The sequence below is a fragment of the Chelonia mydas genome, chromosome 1 (genome assembly GCF_015237465.2).
Source record: "Chelonia mydas isolate rCheMyd1 chromosome 1, rCheMyd1.pri.v2, whole genome shotgun sequence".
Classification (NCBI taxonomy): Eukaryota; Metazoa; Chordata; order Testudines; family Cheloniidae; genus Chelonia; species Chelonia mydas.
In genome coordinates, this window is record NC_057849.1 from 62,486,542 (window position 1) to 62,505,747 (window position 19,206).

At 38.6% G+C, this 19,206-nt stretch overlaps 1 protein-coding gene across 2 annotated transcripts in view; it reads left to right on the forward strand.

The window, feature by feature from the left end:
• VWA8 (von Willebrand factor A domain containing 8) overlaps nt 1–19,206 on the forward strand; it is a 283,177-nt gene that overhangs the window by 242,332 nt on the left and 21,639 nt on the right. For both annotated transcript variants that reach the window (XM_043533390.1, XM_007061314.4), the window contains exons 38-42: nt 5,504–5,612; nt 6,415–6,571; nt 11,586–11,694; nt 17,149–17,274; nt 18,868–19,026. In XM_043533390.1, coding sequence (XP_043389325.1) covers nt 5,504–5,612; nt 6,415–6,571; nt 11,586–11,694; nt 17,149–17,274; nt 18,868–19,026 — 660 coding nt within the window. The remainder of the gene's footprint in view (nt 1–5,503; nt 5,613–6,414; nt 6,572–11,585; nt 11,695–17,148; nt 17,275–18,867; nt 19,027–19,206) is intronic.

Sequence of the window (19,206 nt, forward strand, 5' to 3'; positions counted from 1 at the left end):
GGTATGGCCATTCTTATGTTCTGTTTTCTTAGAAATGGCAGTGAACATGATGCTTACATAGAGTGCTTCTGAGTCTATCAGGTAAACAGCCATTTATTTATTTAACAGAATACATATTAGGTATCATCCCAATGAATCAATCACTGTACGCATGAGTTTTTAAATATCCTTATTGTTTGCCTGAAAATTGGGAAGTGAAGAAACAATTCTTGCCCATCAATTGTGTGTGTGTGTGTGTGTGTGTATTCCTAAACAAAAATCTGATAAAATTAACTTAGGGTTGAGAGTACATATCAGTAATTTAGGACAAACTACCTTATATTTAGGGATGTTGTTATCCAAAACAAGCACTATAAATTCAGAGTTAAGATTAAACCTAACCTGTTTGGATTCCTTTTAAGGCATGGAAATACACAGTTAAAGTACCCAAACAACCTTAACTCTGCCTTCTAGTGACACCTTTTAATAACCATATGATTATAATAAGACATTTAGTGTTTATGGTTCCAAATTAAACAAAACTTATTTTTAAAGACTTTTTTCCTTCTTCCCATCATGGTGTCACTATAGAGCAGAGTTAAGATTGTTTGGTTGTCTAGCGGTCATTAAGATAATTAGGAACAAAAAGAAAGATCTGAAATGACCTATTTTTAAAATTAATTTAACATAAACTAATTAACAAATTTACTTGTAAAATTCATTCTTACTCAAAGGCTAAGTGCTGTAATTTTGGGGAGACACTGTTATTTTTCATACGTTGTAAAGTAGTAGAATCCCTGAATAAAGTGCAAAACTCAGATTACCTTAGCTTCAGAGCTACAACTGGTGCCTCCATAATTTATACGTGTTTTTTTTAAAAAAAACACATTTCACAGTCTCTAAGGTGCCACAAGTACTCCTTTTCTTATTTCACAGTGGGTTACTGCAGACACATCCTTCATCTTCAATTGCTATAATTGCTCATAGAGATAATGCACTGTTTAATGCGGTCAGCTCAGTAGGTCATAATAAACCTTTTTTCAGCTCCTTTCTATCACCATGAGGGTATAAAAATCCCAAAATTGGACCTTGTATTTGATTGATGCCACTGATTTCCAATTTATTGTTGTAGTTACTGTTCATTAATTTCTTTCATTAGATTTTATAATTTCACGGCAGTAAGTAAAACAATCACATTTAATAATATGTAAGCAGTGACACATTTACACAAGTAGTGTTGTGAATGTAATTCTGGACCTAATTCCAAACATATTTAGCTGAGACTCAATTAACACATGACAGAGTACCCCTTTCATATATTGCCTGGCCAGCATAGGTCTCCATATTGTACATATTACAGTATGGCATAAATTAAATAGCTGATTGGCACAAATGTAATACGGAAGACCTAATTTCATTGTGGCATTCAATTCAGTAAGTCATATATCTGAGCTCTCTGAGGCTGTATGTCTACTTCACATTTGTATATATGAAGAGTGATACGGTTTTTCTTCTTTGTTAGTTTATATCACTCCTAGTATTGGGAGTATCTACTGTAATCAGTAAGAGGAAACACAAATATATATCAGTCCTGTAATACAGTGAGATGTTTAAAAAGCCAGAACTGTGTGATCGAGTCAGTTGGGGTCTTATCCTGTGATTTGTGGCAGACCTTTAACTCCCTTAGAATTTGAGGGCCCTAGACAGCTTGTCCAGATCAACCTATTAACTTCATTGGAAATTGTGTCTTCATAGGGACTCAGGATCAGGCTCATATGCAGCATAGTAGAGGATGACAATTCTGCTGTTTGTGGGTAGGAAACCCTGAAGAAGTACCTGGCCAAAGAAAGGCAGATAAAATGGAAAAATAAATCCATTTCTAGAGCATGAATCACTAACAAGTAAACAAACCTAGACACACACAAAAGAAAGACATGCCATGGTTACTGCAGAGCTTGTGGTTGTGGTGGAAACCAGTCCTCAGAGAAGGAAATCTTAAAAGAAAAATTTCAAAATATTTTCCAGCTATTCTGCTGTCACCCTTACCTCATAGCTACAGCTTTTGACTGAATTCATCTGTTGTTTCACTTAGCTGTGATATGCACAGCATACTATGCAAAATCTTAACAGTAATGAATAAAGTTTGTCATTTGCCTACAGTTATAAGCACATAATGAAATGGCACAAGTTTCACTTCAAGAAAAATTGAAATTTCACTATAGTTAAAACCTGACTAAAACAATCAAATTATTTAACTAGTTTGATAAAGGCATGCAATGAATTCAAAAGAAATCTCATCACAAGGGATAGTTAGCACTTCTACTGGCAAATTATCTATGTGTAACATGCCTAACTAGATCCTTCCCCTACTTGCATCTTTCAATTTTCCTGACTCCAAATACATCTTCTGAGCCCCCAATTGACTGCTTAACTTTTAACAGTCAGTTACCTCAAGATGACTTCCAACCTTTGGTTGTATTTTTGTTGAGGGGTGATCTTAGCTCCAGCACATACTCTGCTGCATTTCACCTAGCTCTCTTTATAACTCTCACACAGTGGAGGATCCAGTTAATCAAAGGACGCACAAATTTGATCTCTCCTATTATAAAAAATCCAGCTTTGATCCCATCTCCCTTCTCTGCTTCATCTTCAAACTCACTGATCATGCAGTCTACCACCTTTGTCTTACATATACCTTTAACTTCATTCAAGATCCCATCCAATCTAGCTTCCACTCCTACAGTCAATTGAAATGTCTCTCACCAGTCTCTGAGGACCTCTACCTGCCATATTTCAGGAACTCTTCCTCCTCCTGCTTGAAATATCAGCTGCCGTTGGTGTCATTAATTAATTCTTCTCAAAATTGTGACTTCCCTGACTCTGTTCTCTCTTGGTTCTCCTCCTACCTCTAAGATTGCTTCTTCAGAGTTTCATTGGCGGGGGGATACTCTTCCACTCTCCCACTTTCTGTGGAAGTCTCAAAGCTTTGTCATTGCTCACTTCCCCTTTCTTCCTCTCTGGATGGTGTCATTCACTATCATGGCTTTGACTATTATCTTTATGCTGATGACTCACAAATATACTCTGGACCTATCTTCTTCCAGCCAAACAAAATTCTCAGCCTATCTTTCTGCCTTACCCTTATGAATGTCTAGCCGTTAGTTGACCCTTAACATGACCAAAACTGAGCTCTTCATCTTCCCCCATAACCTTCTCCTTCCTCCCTGTGTCTTAATATTCCAAGTCGTTCAAGTCCATAGTCATGTTTTCATCTTTGATTCAGCCCTCCCTTTTGATCCACGTGTCCAGGTCACTGTAACAGTTAATACACATCACTGTTGTTATATACCATACTAGCACTTTGAGTATTCCAAATATTCAAACAAAAACATCTGCTAATTAAATACAGAGAACTTAGTAAGGGCAAGTTGCTAAACTAAGACTAATTCTAGACCGCTCGCTTGCTCTTTCTCTCACTTATTTTTTTTTTGTTTTGTCTGTTTTAATTTTTTAATAGAAATTAAGATAATATTGAATATTTTGCTGTGGCTAAGAGCAGTAAGACAGATTGTTAATCAAAGTAAGAGCAATAGTGGTGCCAAATTCTTAGAAAAAGCTAATGTATTAATTAAATTGCTACAGAGTGTAAGGATACGTCTGCACTTGAAAAGTGGATAGATGCAGCTTATGCTGGCAAAAAAGGTCTTTATAATTTTATGTTAATTTTAAAATTGCAAACACTAGCTAGTATACAATTCTGTCTCAAACTATAACTTTCCAATAGTAATATGTCAAAAATGGCTGTCTTTCAAAATAATCAGCACTTTGTGAACTTTGCTCAATGGAAAAATAAAGTACCAGCTGAATGTCACTAAGTACACCAAAATAAGCTGCATAAAGCTTCCCTTTGTAGGATTTTTGTTTATTTTTCAATAGAGAAAGGGTCCATGAGGGCCAAAGTGCAGCGAATTTCCCATGTTTTTAGTTTCTTTTTGAAGAATAAATATTTTCATTACATCTTGTAAGGCCTTCATTCTTTTTTTTTTAAATAAACTCAGCTATTTTGGTGTACCCATTGACTTTGGTATGTTTAAAATGCTAGTCAAGCAGTTACACTAAAAGGTACTGTTTACTTTATCCTTAAAGGCACCCACTTAAAAAAAAATTATACAGCCCACTGAAATTAGGACAAAACACTGTGGTGTGCTTTTGAAAGTCTGTTTTTAGTATGCAAATTTTAAATTAATGATATTTATCAGATTAGATCTTTATTTACCTTTATTTCACATTGATGACATGTTTCACAGAGGGTGTATTATACATTTATGAATTAATACAAATAATATGAGGATGAAAAAAAGTTATTCTTTGAACTGTTGCCAATACACTGTTTTTAGAATGTGTTTTCAGATCATAGGAACATTTGGAATTCCTGTCAGTGTTGTGTTGAGTCTGCAGCACACAGTGAATTCAGGGATTAAATTATTCTGCAGCTCTGATGGAAACCCTGCTAATGCCAGAGAACTTGTTCCTTAATGGGCTGTAAAATTGTGTACTCTCAGAATGCATCAATTTTACATTAAAATAAATGTAAAGTAAGTATATGGGTCGGAAGAGTTCACTCATAGAAGCTAGATCAATTTTATTACCTACAGTTCTGTGTCATTATATTTCAAGTAACAGTAAATAGCTTTAATTTATACAAAATTATTATTATAAAGAAAATGTATACATTAGGAATTGAGTCACTATATGACTCAGAGGAGTGGTAATGGAGAGTCATTCTTTTACCTAAATGTCTCCAGTTTGATGCTGTCATTACCATCCGACAGCTGTTTGGTGTTTTTTGTGTCCATTGAGCTGGTGAGCAAAGTCCAGCCCCCCAGTGGACAGGTGTGAATATCAGAAAACCACCATTACAAACATCACCTTTGTTGGTAGACAGGCCAAGGATTAAATGAGCGTGTAACTTGAACTAACCTTTTATTTAAGAACAGGGTTCAGGCATGTTGGTAGACAGATGCAGAAAATTTGCCTATTTGTGAGTGAAGAGAGGTCAGCCTTCAGGTCTTTGAAGCTGGCATCTTGAAACCGGTCACTGAGTTGTAGTTTTAACATATTAGCTGGTTGAGGTGACCCCTCAGCTTCACATCAGCCAACCAACACATGTTAAAACTATTTCTTATCCTGTCTGTGTTCGGATTTTAAAAGTGTTAGTTATCACATTTTAAATAAACACCTTTTTTCCTAGTGTGGACAAGTCCCAAGACTGCTCTGTGGTTTGGTTGGTTTGCAGTATTCTAAGAGCCTGTGCAGCTCTGACCTTTCTCCTCCTGGCTATTTTTTTTTACATGTTTTGTATTTACTGGCCTATGAAATAATACATCTCTTGAGTTCACTCTGGGCCTATGGTTCCTAAGTAGGACACAATGTATTATCATCATGCCATCATGATGGTCATAGAATTCATGCTGGGTATAATAAGAAGAGATAGCTTCAACTTACTTTCTTTTTAATTTCACAGATAACCATTGAGAGAGACAGTGGTTTGGATGTGAGCTCCCCTAAGCATGGAAAGATAGATCTAGACAACATGCCCCATGTTGGCGGAAACACCTGGGCTGGTGGAACAGGTTAGCATTCGTTGTGTTCTCGTGATTTGCGTGAGTCTTTGAAGGATGTCTCAGATAACTTTGGTGACAGTTCTAAATTTCAAAAGTATTTTATCATTAAATTATTTTCCTGCTGTCAGTTTTTAATCCACACTGAATGCATTTTGTGGAAGGTAAAAAGTTCTTCAGAATCATATAAACATAGATATCCACGACCAGGCAAGTAGGTATTAGAAATCTTTATTTCTTACACTTTGGTTAAGGTTGTTAATATCTGATTCCATCCATCCAAAGAGTTCAGTGTCTCCTAATTCTGAATGATATGACAGCAGTCACACTATACACAGTAGTGAAAACCATAGGCACACAAACAACAAATTCTGGAGTTACATTGGCACCTTAGAGACTAACCAAGGTGCCATTAGTACTCCTTTTCTTTTTGCGAATACAGACTAACACGGCTGCTACTCTGAAACCTGGAGTTACATTGTTAATTTACAGGAAGCAAAGTTAATAGTTTTAAGGGCTAATAGCTTTGAGGACTTAAAGTAGGAGTTAAGTGGAGTGTATGCTCTCTGCACAGGGGTGAATTTCATCTTTGAAGAATAAAGGGCCTTATTTTGATCGCAAAATAGTATAAAACTGGAGTCAGAACTCCGCTTTACCATGGTATTACTTCACTTTTGAAAGTACACAGTTATTTGCAAATGCAAATAACGTATTTTCTGTGGGACTTGGGGTGGGGTGATAGTGGAGGTTTTAAAAGAGGAAGATTTATGTGATAGTTATGACACATTCTTGATTTTCATATCATCTGTTCTAGGTGGGAGAGACACAGCAGGGCTGGGCGGCAAAGGTGGGCCCTATAGACTCGATGCTGGCCACAAAGTTTACCAGATATCTCAAGCTGAGAAAGATGCTGTTCCTGAGGAGGTGAAGAGAGCTGCAAGGGAGATGGGTGAAAAGGCCTTTAAACAGAGGTTAGTATTCAAATTTTATTTCGGCCTCCATTCTGCCCACCACCCATCCACACCAAGAAGAATAGCTGTATGGAAGCATTATAACAAAGATGGCTGAAATTGTTCAGATGAAATTACAGCAATCCCAGAAGAGCTCTTTGTAAGCTTGAAAGCTTGTCTCTCTCACCAATAGAAGTTGGTCCAATCACAGATATTACCTCACCCACCTTGACTCTCTAACATCCTGGGATCAACACAGCTACAACAACACTGCATACAGTAATCACAGCTGTTTACCAGTACACCTTCATACTGTTTCACAGTTTAAGACAGGAAGTGAAGAAAACTATATCTAATTGAAACCACACTGTTAAAATGCTAGGGTGATTTGTGTGGGCAGTTTGTAATTACCTGAGTGAGAATTTGGCCAGGTCCTTGATGTAAATGCTCCTACTCTTATGAAAAATGTCATAACCATATACAAATTCCCATTTAAATTATGAAGAATTCAGATTATATACAGATGGTAAAAATCCACCATTGTAAAGCTTCAGTATCGAACAAACAGTCCCTTTAAACTGCTTTGAAAATTATCCTTGAAAAGCAAAATGGTTTATTTTTAAAGGATCTAGGGCCAAGTCTTTGGCTCATATAAATTGTCATAACTTAGATGACTTTCTTAAGAGAACCAGAGTTCTTACCAGCATTAGCATGATGTGTAATGGCTTTTAGATGCATAGTGTGTCAGGTTCTAAGACCATGCATAGAAATTCAGCACGTTTCTGCTGACTCACCCCAGTGTCAAACTGTGGTATGTTGCATAAAGATGCAGAGTTCTTCTTGGCAGCCAGACCAAGTGGGTTCTATTATTTCCCGCCCAGGCTATAAGACAGTGTGAAAGTGTCACTGGGACAGAAGGAACTACTAGATGGAGAGTAAAATCCTAGAAACCACCAAGTTCTGGAGAAGCTCCATCAGGAACTGACATTTGCTGTTATTTAAGCAGTGTGGGAATGCCACTTGCTTACACAGATATATAAACAATTTTTATTATTGTTTTCTTGGGGGTATTAAATGTAGAATGTGCACTGCACTGTTGAATCATTAGATTTTTGTTTAATTAACAATTTAGCTCTTTAACACTCAGCTCAAAACTTTATTTTCAGCAGTATTTTATTACCAAATTGCCTATAGTGTTTTATGATCATCAAAGGGGTTAACATTGAATTCAAAGCAGTTAAGACAAAGAAAACAAACACTATATGAGAGCTGCACAGAAAATGATAATGGAAAACAAAAGAAATTGGAGAGAGTCCAGCGGAGGGCAACATAAATTATTAGGGGGCTGGGGCACATGACTTAAAAGGAGAGGCTGAGGGAACTGGGCTTCTCATCTCAACTAACTTCTTCTCTTTTCCTCAAAAGGACAGATTTACCGTCTTCGGTACCATCTTAGAGACTGTCAAATGGGTTTCCTTCTAAAACTCTCTCCAGCTAAAGGGAGACAGAACAGAATTTAACACTATTTAATGTGGACAGTTATGTCCACACCTTGGCCCATTTATTCCATCTAAATTAATGCAATATTTTTGGCAGCCCAATGTGTGACTCTCTCAGAAGATGGCACTTCAGCAAACAAGCGATTATTTTCAAAGTTCATTTCAAACAAAACTTTGTTTTAAAATTTTTAATGTTTAATGTAAGATTTGTATCCAGCTGAATCCCAGATGTGTCCGAAACACCACCTGACATAAAACGGTATTGGACTTTAAAACAGCAGTAACAACAGCTCTAGCTCATCTCAACTAACTTCTTCTCTTTCCCTCAGAAGAACAGTTTTTACCTTCCAAGAGACTCTGAAACAATGGGGATTTTCCTTCTAAAAACTCTCTTCAGCTAAAGGGAAAGGGAACAAGAATTGTGGTTAAAATGAAAGCCTTACTTAATACTTTACATTTCAAAGGTTAAAAGGATTTTTAATGGTATGTTTGCCACTATACAAAGCAGGCTGAGGTCTCTGTATACCAAACTTCAGACCTTTAACACTGTTTAATGTTGGGCAGTGAATGATTATGTTAATACCTTTGGTCCATTTGTTGCATTTAAATAATACAACATCGCATAGACTACTATAGTAAAACATGATCTTTAGTTTAATATTTAGGAGATACATTTTCTCTGGGTTGCAAAGGTATTAAACTCAGATTCCAGGAGTCACCAAGGTAAATGCCAGTGCACAATGTTGTTTGCAGTAGCCGTGTTGTTCCCAGGATATGAGACACAAGATAACTCTGCTACACACTAAAAACCATGAACTCAGCAGAGACTGGTTTTATGGATCATCACAACACCACACATGCCCTTGACCCACTTGCTAACCAGTAACTGCCAACTTCATTTTAAGTGGTCTCTTTCAGCATGTGTGAACACCTTATGCTTTACAATCTGTCCCAACTTGTATTTAGCTTAGACGCAGAGCCGTCCTTACCCATGCGCAAAGTATGCAGATGCGTAGGGTACCAGGAAATTTCCTGGTGCCCTGCGCAGCTGCTTGCTGCTCCAGCCCCTGCCCCGCTTCTTCCCCATGGCCTCCACCCCAGCCCCGCTTCTTCCCACCCCCACTCCACCCCTTCCCCGAAGCTCCTGCTCCGCCCCGCCCCTTCCCGCCCCTGCGGAGTGCAGCAGGGCTGGGCCTGCACTCACTGGCTTGGGGCTTGTGGGACGGCTATGTAGGGCCCCACAATAGCTAGGGACGGCCTGCTTAGACACTCTGGTTACCTTCCCCACACCTAAACAAGAGCTCTGTGAAGTTGGTCCAATAAAAGATTTTACCTCACCTATTTTGTCTCAGTGCACAGTATTGAGAGTTTTCCTCTTCCTAGCTATGGTGCTGTAATAATCTTCTGTAACGACTGTCTCACAAAGTGTATAATTCAGTATAGAAAAACATTAGATCATAGTAAAGAAAACAAAGTTGTAATCTTTGTTTCAACATTATTCATTAAAGAACTGATCCAACTCCCACTGACGGCAATGGGAGGTCTTTCTGTTGCTTTCACTGCAAGTTGGATTAGGCCCTAATGCAGTAGTTCTCAAACTAGGGCCGCTGCTTGTTCAGGTAAAGCCCCTGGTGGGCCAGGCCGGTTTGTTTACCTGCTGCTTCCGCAGGTTTGGCCGATCGCGGCTCCCACTGGCCACAGTTTGCCGCCCCAAGCCAATGGGGGCTGCGGGAAGCAGCAGCCCTAGTTTGAGAACCACTGCCCTCATGCATCTGTAGAATTCATGTTACAATATAATATGCTTGAGGCAAGTATCTTGTAATAGCAAATTTTACCTCACCTAGTCTACCTGCAGTTTTTGTACCACTTTAACTATATCTGATTAAAAACCAATATTGTTAAAGCAGTGCAGCCCCCTGGCATGGATGCAATTGTACTGGTATAAAGGTGCTTCTACTGGAAATAAGCCATACAGATATAAACACCTTTGTACCAGTGTAACTGCATCCACAGTAGGGTGTTGCACTGCTTTCACTGTATGCTTAGAAACAGATAAAGCAGTAGAACATGTGTGTGTAGACCAGCCCTACAGGAAATGGTATAAAATATATATACCAGTATCAGCAGCTCAGAAATAATTCTCTATTTTAGACCTTCTAACAACACTAAGCTTTGTGTTCTGCCTTCTTTGTTTAGGAGCAATTCTTTTAAACATTTGTTCAAAACTTTCCATTTGTTCTGAGGTTTCTTTGTTTTGTAAAGGGTATTTAAAAGGTACTAACTAGTTTTAGGTCTACCAGGAGAGACTGGCAGAGCACTACTTAACCTTATCTTTGTGTTAAATGTTGGTTACCCAGAATGTTTAAAATGCATTACAAATGAGGTAAAAAATACACACCTTAACAACTCCCTTTATGTACATATAGCAACACCTGAGCAAGCAACTGTTGTGTAATTTTATCACAGTTGTTAAAGTATATGACTTGTAGCCTAATCACGAAAACAAAAGGATCTGAGACTGCTAAAGGATTAGTACCCTCCATACATATTAAATGTGATGTAGGCTTTGTGGACATCAGTTATTAACTGTCTCTTCAGAACTCAACAAAAGCAGCTGCTACTCCTCAAAGTCTGTCCATTGTTGTTTGAGTTTAGCTATTGTGACAAAGTTCCTCCTCTGCTTTGGTGGGTCCTGCGCTTTTTGGCGGATTTACTCACCTCAGAGGTTCACGGCAGCCTTCAGTTTGGCCACTTTTGCTAGAGGCTCAAACCTGCCGTTCACTCAGCTAACCTCATCACTGGCCAGCCTGGGGGAAATGGAGAACAGTCTCCTCAGTCTCTGTTGTCCCATCTAGTGGGTCGGGGACAGGCCAGATCCCTTTCCAAATTAGACCTTCCCTTCTAGTGTTGCTCACAGACCAGATCAACTCCTCCTGTGTCTAATCAGGAGTTGGGTGGGGATGGGAGGAACACCGGGTTCCAGCCCAGGGCCCTGTGGATAGCATCTGTCTATGTCTCCTATATCAGCTGCATGACAGCTACAGCTACAACTCCTTGGGCTACTTCCCCATGGCCTCCCCCAGCACCTTCTTTATCCTCACGGCAGGATCTTCCTTCTGAAGCCTAATCACGCTTGTACGCCTCAGTCCTCCAGCAGCACACCTTCTCACTCCTTGCACACCCGCCACTAACTGATGGGAGGTCCTTTTTAAACCAGGTGTCCTGATTAGTCTGCCTGCCATAATTGATGCTAGTATGTTCTTAATGGGCTCCAGGTGTCTTAATTACCTTGCCTGTCTTAATTGGTTCTAACAGGTTCCTGATTGCTCTAGTGCAGCCCCTGCTCCGGTCGCTCAGGGAACAGAAAACTGTTCATCCAGTGGCCAGTATATTTGCCTTCTACCAGACTCTGGCACCCCACTGGTCTGGGTCTGTCACACTATTATCAACAAATAAATTTACCCCTCCCTGTAGAAATGGATTAGATGCTTTTTCACGATTCCATTCTTAATTTTTTAGCCTCTTTCTTGCTTCAGATTAAAGGAGATCCAGATGAGTGAATATGATGCGTCTACTTATGAAAGGTTCTCTGGAGCTGTCCGAAGACAAGTTCAGTCTCTCCGAATCATCCTAGACAATCTGCAGGTAACACTTGATTCATTGGTAAAGGGAACTGTCAACTCACTAGATTAGGACCAAAATGTTACCAACTGTGCTTTAACGTTATATCACTATTTGATTAATATTATAATTGGGAGTCGAGAGCAAATTCAGGTCCTACATATAATTAGGGCAAACACAGGAATATGTGACTATTTCAAAAGCAGCATTAAAGTGGACCTGTGTTCTGGCCACCCAAGAATCAGGATTCCCACACAACTCACCACAGGGATGACTTGTTTAGAAGCACAATTAAACCGAGTGAGAGAAGAGATATTGGGAGATGAGCAGGATGTGTGTGACAATGCATGGATCCCATTCCGTGTCCCTGATTCTGTCCTGGAGCCCCCCTGTGGCTCAGAAGTGTGAATAAGGCAGATTTTCATAGGGGGCCCACGGCTCCTGCCTGGTCATAGCTTTTCAGGCATCCAACTATGTGTAGCAGAAAGCTTAAATTTATAAAGCTTAAATTTGACTCAGTTTAAAAGAAACATCGCATTGGCACATTTAAAAATAAAAATAGCTGCTCTCTTTATGTAGGACATAACCAACAAGAAAGTTTGTCCTTTATTGCCTTTGTTTGCTGTATTATCAGTTAATTAACCATAGAACTGTGCTAGCTTCCAGCAATGCTGGTACACAAACACTGTAAACAAAAACAACTATATTCATTTCAAGATAAAAGTGAAGAAAGTTGGAAAAAGGAAAGAATTTTTAATGGGAGCAGGTGGCGATAGCACTAGAGATGAGAAAACGTAGAACTAGTTAACTTATCAGGCAGACATTCCTTATTTCAGGAATATAAAGTCAGTGGTGCAATTAAAAGTGGTGTCACTTTTAGTTCAAATTTTACTGTGTAATTATGGTTTTGAAAAATAAGCTCCTTAAAAATCCTCAATCGCTTTCTAACTTTGGGAGGTATTATAAACTGCAATAACTAGACATACAAATTCATAACTTTTCAAATTAAGTTTGAAATAAAGACAAATTTAAACTTATTATGATTGCATAATGTGTGCACATTGTTTATATTATTCAGACCCTAATATTTGTTTACTTGTCTCTTGCTTTATCGTGAATCCTTTAAAGATGGGCCATCATTTTATTGACATAAAAACAACTGAAAATCATTATGGAAAAATAGTTTTTTCCTTGAGAGTTTTCAGGCACAGTTTGCTCTTTCTATTTTAGCAGCATCACATGCATTTGCAAAATATATTGAAAACATTTTGGTGTGTTTTTGTTTTGCTTTTACTTTGTAGATAGAATAGGAACTGTATGCAATTCTACATAGAAGGGATAGTCATTGAATATTTTAAATAATTTAGCAGTGTTTTGGAGAAGAAACTAGTTCAAATTTTAGCAGGAAAAGAACAATGTCAACTCGTTTTTCCCTTAAGATGTTTACAACTCAAATACTTTTAATTAATGCATAATCAGAATAGCAAACATCTTCAAGAAGAAGCTATCATCACCTGAAACACATCTCTGAAAATGACTAAGAGAATAGGATTAGTGTGAACCATGCCGCGAGTCAAAACATTTTCTTTCCACACATCTTTTCCTTCAGTAGTGAATATCCTCAAAGCTATAACTTTGTCAGTGTAAACAATAACTAAACTAATTAAGAATATGCTCAGTGAAGCTGAAACTTTATTGCCTTCTGCTATTTTTCCCTTGCTGTCGACCAAGAGGAAGTAGATCACAAATACTTGAAAGAACAGCAGTCCTCAGAACTTGGTGTGTTAAAGACCCATCCATGCTCAAATGCTTGTAGTCAATGCTGTGAACAAAATGTTATCTCAGCCCATTTTACTGTTCTTGTCATGTTTGTGTCTCTCTGTGTGAGACAGGGCAAACTGGCCATCACTTGTGAAATTTTGATAGGGTGTGTATATATCATCTGGAAGTTAAAACAGTCAAAAAAGGAACCAAGGCAGGATGACATTCTACAAACTTATTGACCTAAGGCAACATCAGAGGAAGATGAGACTTCTACTTTGTAATGCTTTATGAATCAGAAAAGATGCCCAAATCATTTGCTTTGCAGATTTCCTCATATTCCTCTCTGCTCCTGAAGTGGAAATAGATCTTGTAGAATGAGCTCTTGAATAAGAAGGATGAGTTCTGCCCAGTCTCATACAAGATTTACAACTGCTTCCCCAACCAGTAAGAAGATGGTGGCTTTCACAGTTTTAAAACCTTTGTCCTTGCCCATCTGGGAAATAAGACATCTGTTTCATCAGTTGTTCCACTATGAAATTCAGTATCCAGTTGGCTATGTGGTCTTGAAGTTGAAGTGGCTATGTCGTCTTGAAGTGAGGTTTTCTCACTGCCTGGAGAACCTAGAAATATGGGTGTTAAGCTAAATCCCTTTTCCAGAGTGTAAACAGAAGACTTCTAACAAAGACATCTGGACACGTAAGGCTTTAAAGCTCAGACCTTTAATGAATCCATCAATTAAGAACCAAAAGTAGGTTTTGCTAGAACTGATTTCAAATTGAGGACATGTTCAGAACACCTACATTTGAACACATGCCAGAGGCAGTGAGCTGGGATGTAGAATTTTTTGTGGACTGTAGTGGGTCATCAAATAGCTGTCCACAGTGTACAAAGTTCCAGAGATCTGTCCTCTCAAATTCCAGGCGTGCATCTTGAACTTCTCTGGGATTGGCAAAGCATGGTCCCTGCTTCAGAAGATTTCTGATGAGAGGTAATTTCAAAAGAAGACAAACTGACATTTCTAACAGTTGAAAGAACCAGGGTCTGTGAGGACAATGAGAGACCATTAAGAGGACACTTAAGCCCTGTTGTCCTCATAATCGTGTGACTCCAGGAGCACTAGCAAAGATCTATAATACCTACACCTTAATCCAGTCCCACTGATGTTTAATTTACAGGAAAGGAGTATAATGTCCAACTTCTCATAGGTTGGGAGACAGACACACACAAACCATCCCATTTCACTCCCAAATAATTCTCTCTTTCCATGAAAATCTCAGCTGTACTGCCAGGACCAGTGGGTTAAAGTGGAGATCCTGTGAATCCGACCATACATTAAGTGAAACATGAAACCCACACTCAGCAAATAAACTGTGCTATGTTCAAATGGACCCTATGACATGCAAGTCATTGTGAAACTATCCTTTGAAAATGTTCTTAAATACATTATTTTTGTCTAAGCACCCAATTCTTCAGTCCTCAGAGCTTACTTCAGTGGGAGTATTACTAGCGTATGGACTGCAGGACTGAGCTGTAGAGAATGGTATATCAGTATTAACAGTCAATGCACAAACAACCATGGTTGCAAAAAGTGCATTGTCTGAGAATCATAGAATATCAGGGTTGGAAGGGATCTTAGGAGGTTATTTAGTCCAACCCCCCGCTCAAAGCAGGACCAATCCCCAACTAAATCATCCCAGCCAGGACTTTGTCAAGCCTGACCTTAAAAACCTCTAAGGAAGGAGATTCCTTAGGAGATTCAAATTGGAGGATTGGGCCAAAAGAAATCTGATGAGGTTCAATAAGGATAAGTGCAGGGTCCTGCACTTAGGACGGAAGAATCCAATGCACCGCTACAGACTAGGGACCGAATGGCTAGGCAGCAGTTCTGCGGAAAAGGACCTAGGGGTGACAGTGGACGACAAGCTGGATATGAGTCAGCAGTGTGCCCTTGTTGCCAAAAAGGCCAATGGCATTTTGGGATGTATAAGTAGGGGCATAGCGAGCAGATCGAGGGACGTGATCGTTCCCCTCTATTCGACATTGGTGAGGCCTCATCTGGAGTACTGTGTCCAGTTTTGGGCCCCATACTACAAGAAGGATGTGGATAAATTGGAGAGAGTCCAGCGAAGGGCAACAAAAATGATTAGGGGTCTAGAACACATGACTTATGAGGAGAGGCTGAGGGAGCTGGGATTGTTTAGTCTACAGAAGAGAAGAATGAGGGGGGATTTGATAGCTGCTTTCAACTACCTGAAAGGGGGTTCCAAAGAGGATGGCTCTAGACTGTTCTCAATGGTAGCAGATGACAGAACGAGGAGTAATGGTCTCAAGTTGCAGTGGGGGAGGTTTAGATTGGATATTAGGAAAAACTTTTTCACTAAGAGGGTGGTGAAACACTGGAATGCGTTACCTAGGGAGGTGGTAGAATCTCCTTCCTTACAGGTTTTTAAGGTCAGGCTTGACAAAGCCCTGGCTGGGATGATTTAACTGGGACTTGGTCCTGCTTCGAGCAGGGGGTTGGACTAGATGACCTTCTGAGGTCCCTTCCAACCCTGATATTCTATGATTCTATGATTCCACCTCCTCCCTAGGTAACCCATTCCAGTGCTTCACCACCCTCCTAGTGAAAAAGTTTTTCCTAATATCCAACCCCACTGCAACTTGAGACCATTACTCCTTGTTCTGTCATTTGCTACTGCTGAGAACAGTTGAGATCCATCCTCTTTGGAACCCCCTTTCAGGTAGTTGAAAGCAGCTATCAAATCCCCCCTCATTCTTCTCTTCTGCAGACTAAATAATTCCAGTTCCCTCAGCCTCTCCTCATAAGTCATGTGTTCCAGCCCCCTAATCATTTTTGTTGCCCTCCGCTGGACTCTTTCCAATTTTTCCACATCCTTCTTGTAGTGTGGGGCCCAAAACTGGACACAGTAGTCCAGATGAGGCCTCACGAATGCCGAATAGAGGGGAATGATCAAGTCCCTGGATCTGCTGGCAATGCTCCTAGTTATATAGCCCAAAATGCTGTTAGCATTTCTTGATTTCATTGTTAGCATTTCTTGATTATTACTATTTGCAATGTTTTGATTGTAAATTGCATACCAGATTATTATGAATGCTGTTATAAAAGGAACCACTCATACTCCATTACATAAAAACAACGAGGAGTCCGGTGGCACCTTAAAGACTAACAGATTTATTAGGACATAAGCTTTTGTGGGTAAAAAACCCACTTCAAACACACTTCTTCAGATGCATGTCTCCTTCAGTGTACGTATTTTTACATAATAATGTTGAGTTTTGCCTCTGTTTTAGTCATCCAATACATTTTCTCACAATACCTGGATGGAAAACACTTCTGTTGTGCCTGTCCCTCTAGCTTTATGGATTTCTGCATAGATTAATTTGTGTACTATTTTCCAACATATCTGCAATTAAAATGCAAAGATTACATGGTCCATATTTCAAATTCTGTATGTGAAAAGGCTTAGAAGTGACAAAAATTGTGGAGAAAAATATATTCTTTGTCAGGAATAATTAGTTTCTCAGCAAGAGAGACCAGGCATTGATGAAAATGTGTTCGGATTTCACCAACTTGTGCCAGAGCTGTCACATAATTACAAAGAAAACCCATATTTGTGTCATGTTCTGTATCTCTTAAACAGTGTAAAATGTTCCAGCAGCACTGAATGAATTAAGGATGCTTTTCTCTTGTAGGCCAAGGGTAAGGAAAGACAATGGCTGAGACACCAAGCTATTGGAGAGCTAGATGATGCCAAAATAATTGATGGACTAACAGGAGAAAAAGCCATTTATAAACGACGGGGAGAGCTTGAGCCAGAAGTAAGTATTCCATAACTAATGGGTGCAGCTAACGAGTTTACTAGTTCCTTGAGCTCCATTATGCTAGCCTAGTAAAGATGGTTAACAAGTTCAAATAAAATGAAATGACCATCACATCTTTCCTCACTAACACACTTTATCATGATATAAGAAAACTTTCAGCACTCAGGTTTTCGGATTTGCAAATTAACAATTCTAATATAAAATTAATGAGAAAATGAGTGAATAATTAAAACCTAAATAAAAGCTTTTAAAAATCTACTATTTTATGACTACTCATCATTTTGGGTGTTTGTCAGAAAATTTTTTGTTAGAATTATATGAGTCATTGAAAGAGAAACCAGTTGACACACACCAACAAAGCAACTTTAAGACTAGTTGTCTTGATCATCATCATATTGCAATAGCCAGATTTAATATAGCAGATTATTTTTAATTTTAATGTTTAAGGTTTACACATGAAGTAATTTTATTTTGCAAACAATCATTTAGAACAGCTTTCTTCTCAGTAGCTAAATACATATTTGATACAACTCTCTCTAAATTATTTTTCATGCTACATGGTCTCACTATTTGCTGTTTTGAACAGCTTATGCAGCCTAGCCATCCTACATCAGAGCTCAGTAAGGGAAAAGCTATACTATCCTAATTTCCAGTACTCTTCAAAGTGCTGGTTTTGTATTTTTCAATACATTATAAAAAGAGCAGGGAAAATGCTAAGAAGGAAATTTTACATTTTGAATTAAAATATATAAACATGGGCTTCAGTGGGATGGGGGGGGGGGGCGTTGATATTGCAGTCCTTTGCATTAATAATAAAAAGAAGAAACTAAACTAAAAATTATCAAATGCTAGCTGAATGAAAGAGAAATATTTGGAAATGAGTTACAGATAAAGAAACGTTTTAAATATTTGTTTTTTTTTGCCAGACCATCTTTTAATAGCCTTTCATTTGAATCCAGACTTGTCTCATTGCATATGGGATAAAATACCTTTCCAGAATCTAGTATGACAGAAATTGTTAAAACAGACATTTAAGGGGGAAGTGGGAGTGGGGAAAGCTTTACAGTCAGAACGTACAAAATTGAGGAGTTAATCAGAAAAAGACTTCACACATTTTTAAAAATGTGTGATTAACTTCAGCAGACAAACTTTACAATCTTATAGGAGTCCCCTTTAGTACCATAATTCAAGGAGGCATTACCCTTACGACACTTGGCAGAAACTGGATTTTTGAGATTCCTTCTGTTGTAATAAAATGTTGTTAATTAGAAATATAGCAACAAAGGTATTTTCCCTATAAATGTGTGGAATCGTCGTATTTTGTTTCCAGCCATTGAGTATATAGAACAGAGAAAGAGAGAGACTAGATTCAGGTATCTAAAATAAATTTTTCTCAACTATTAATCAGAAAAATTCAAATAATTTCACCTTTTTTAAACATAATCTGAACTTGCTAGAGAGAGATTGCCTGAGTTTTTGTTGTCTAGTGTTTTTGAAAAGTGTGTGATAACTCCTTTTAAAGTGTTTTGTTCTTATCAAAACTGTAGCTTTCCCAATCATAAAGTTCTTTCTGGTACCTTTCTCTCATAGCTTGGGAGCCCTCAGCAGAAGCCTAAGCGTCTGCGCCTGGTAGTGGATGTTTCTGGCAGCATGTATCGCTTTAACGGGGTAGATGGTCGATTAGAGCGTTCCATGGAGGCTGTCTGCATGGTCATGGAAGCTTTTGAGAATTACGAGCACAAGTTTAAGGTAACTATAGCTGGGCCAGGAGTTTAGTGGTAATGAGTACTTGCACAGGCTGCGTACGGGCAGTGGAAAAAAGTATTTCATTACTCTGTCTCGCCAAAGAGTATTATTCATTCATGTAAGGAAATATAGACTTCATTAAATCTGTTGCTAGCAGCCTGAAAATAATACCAGTCCCTGGAT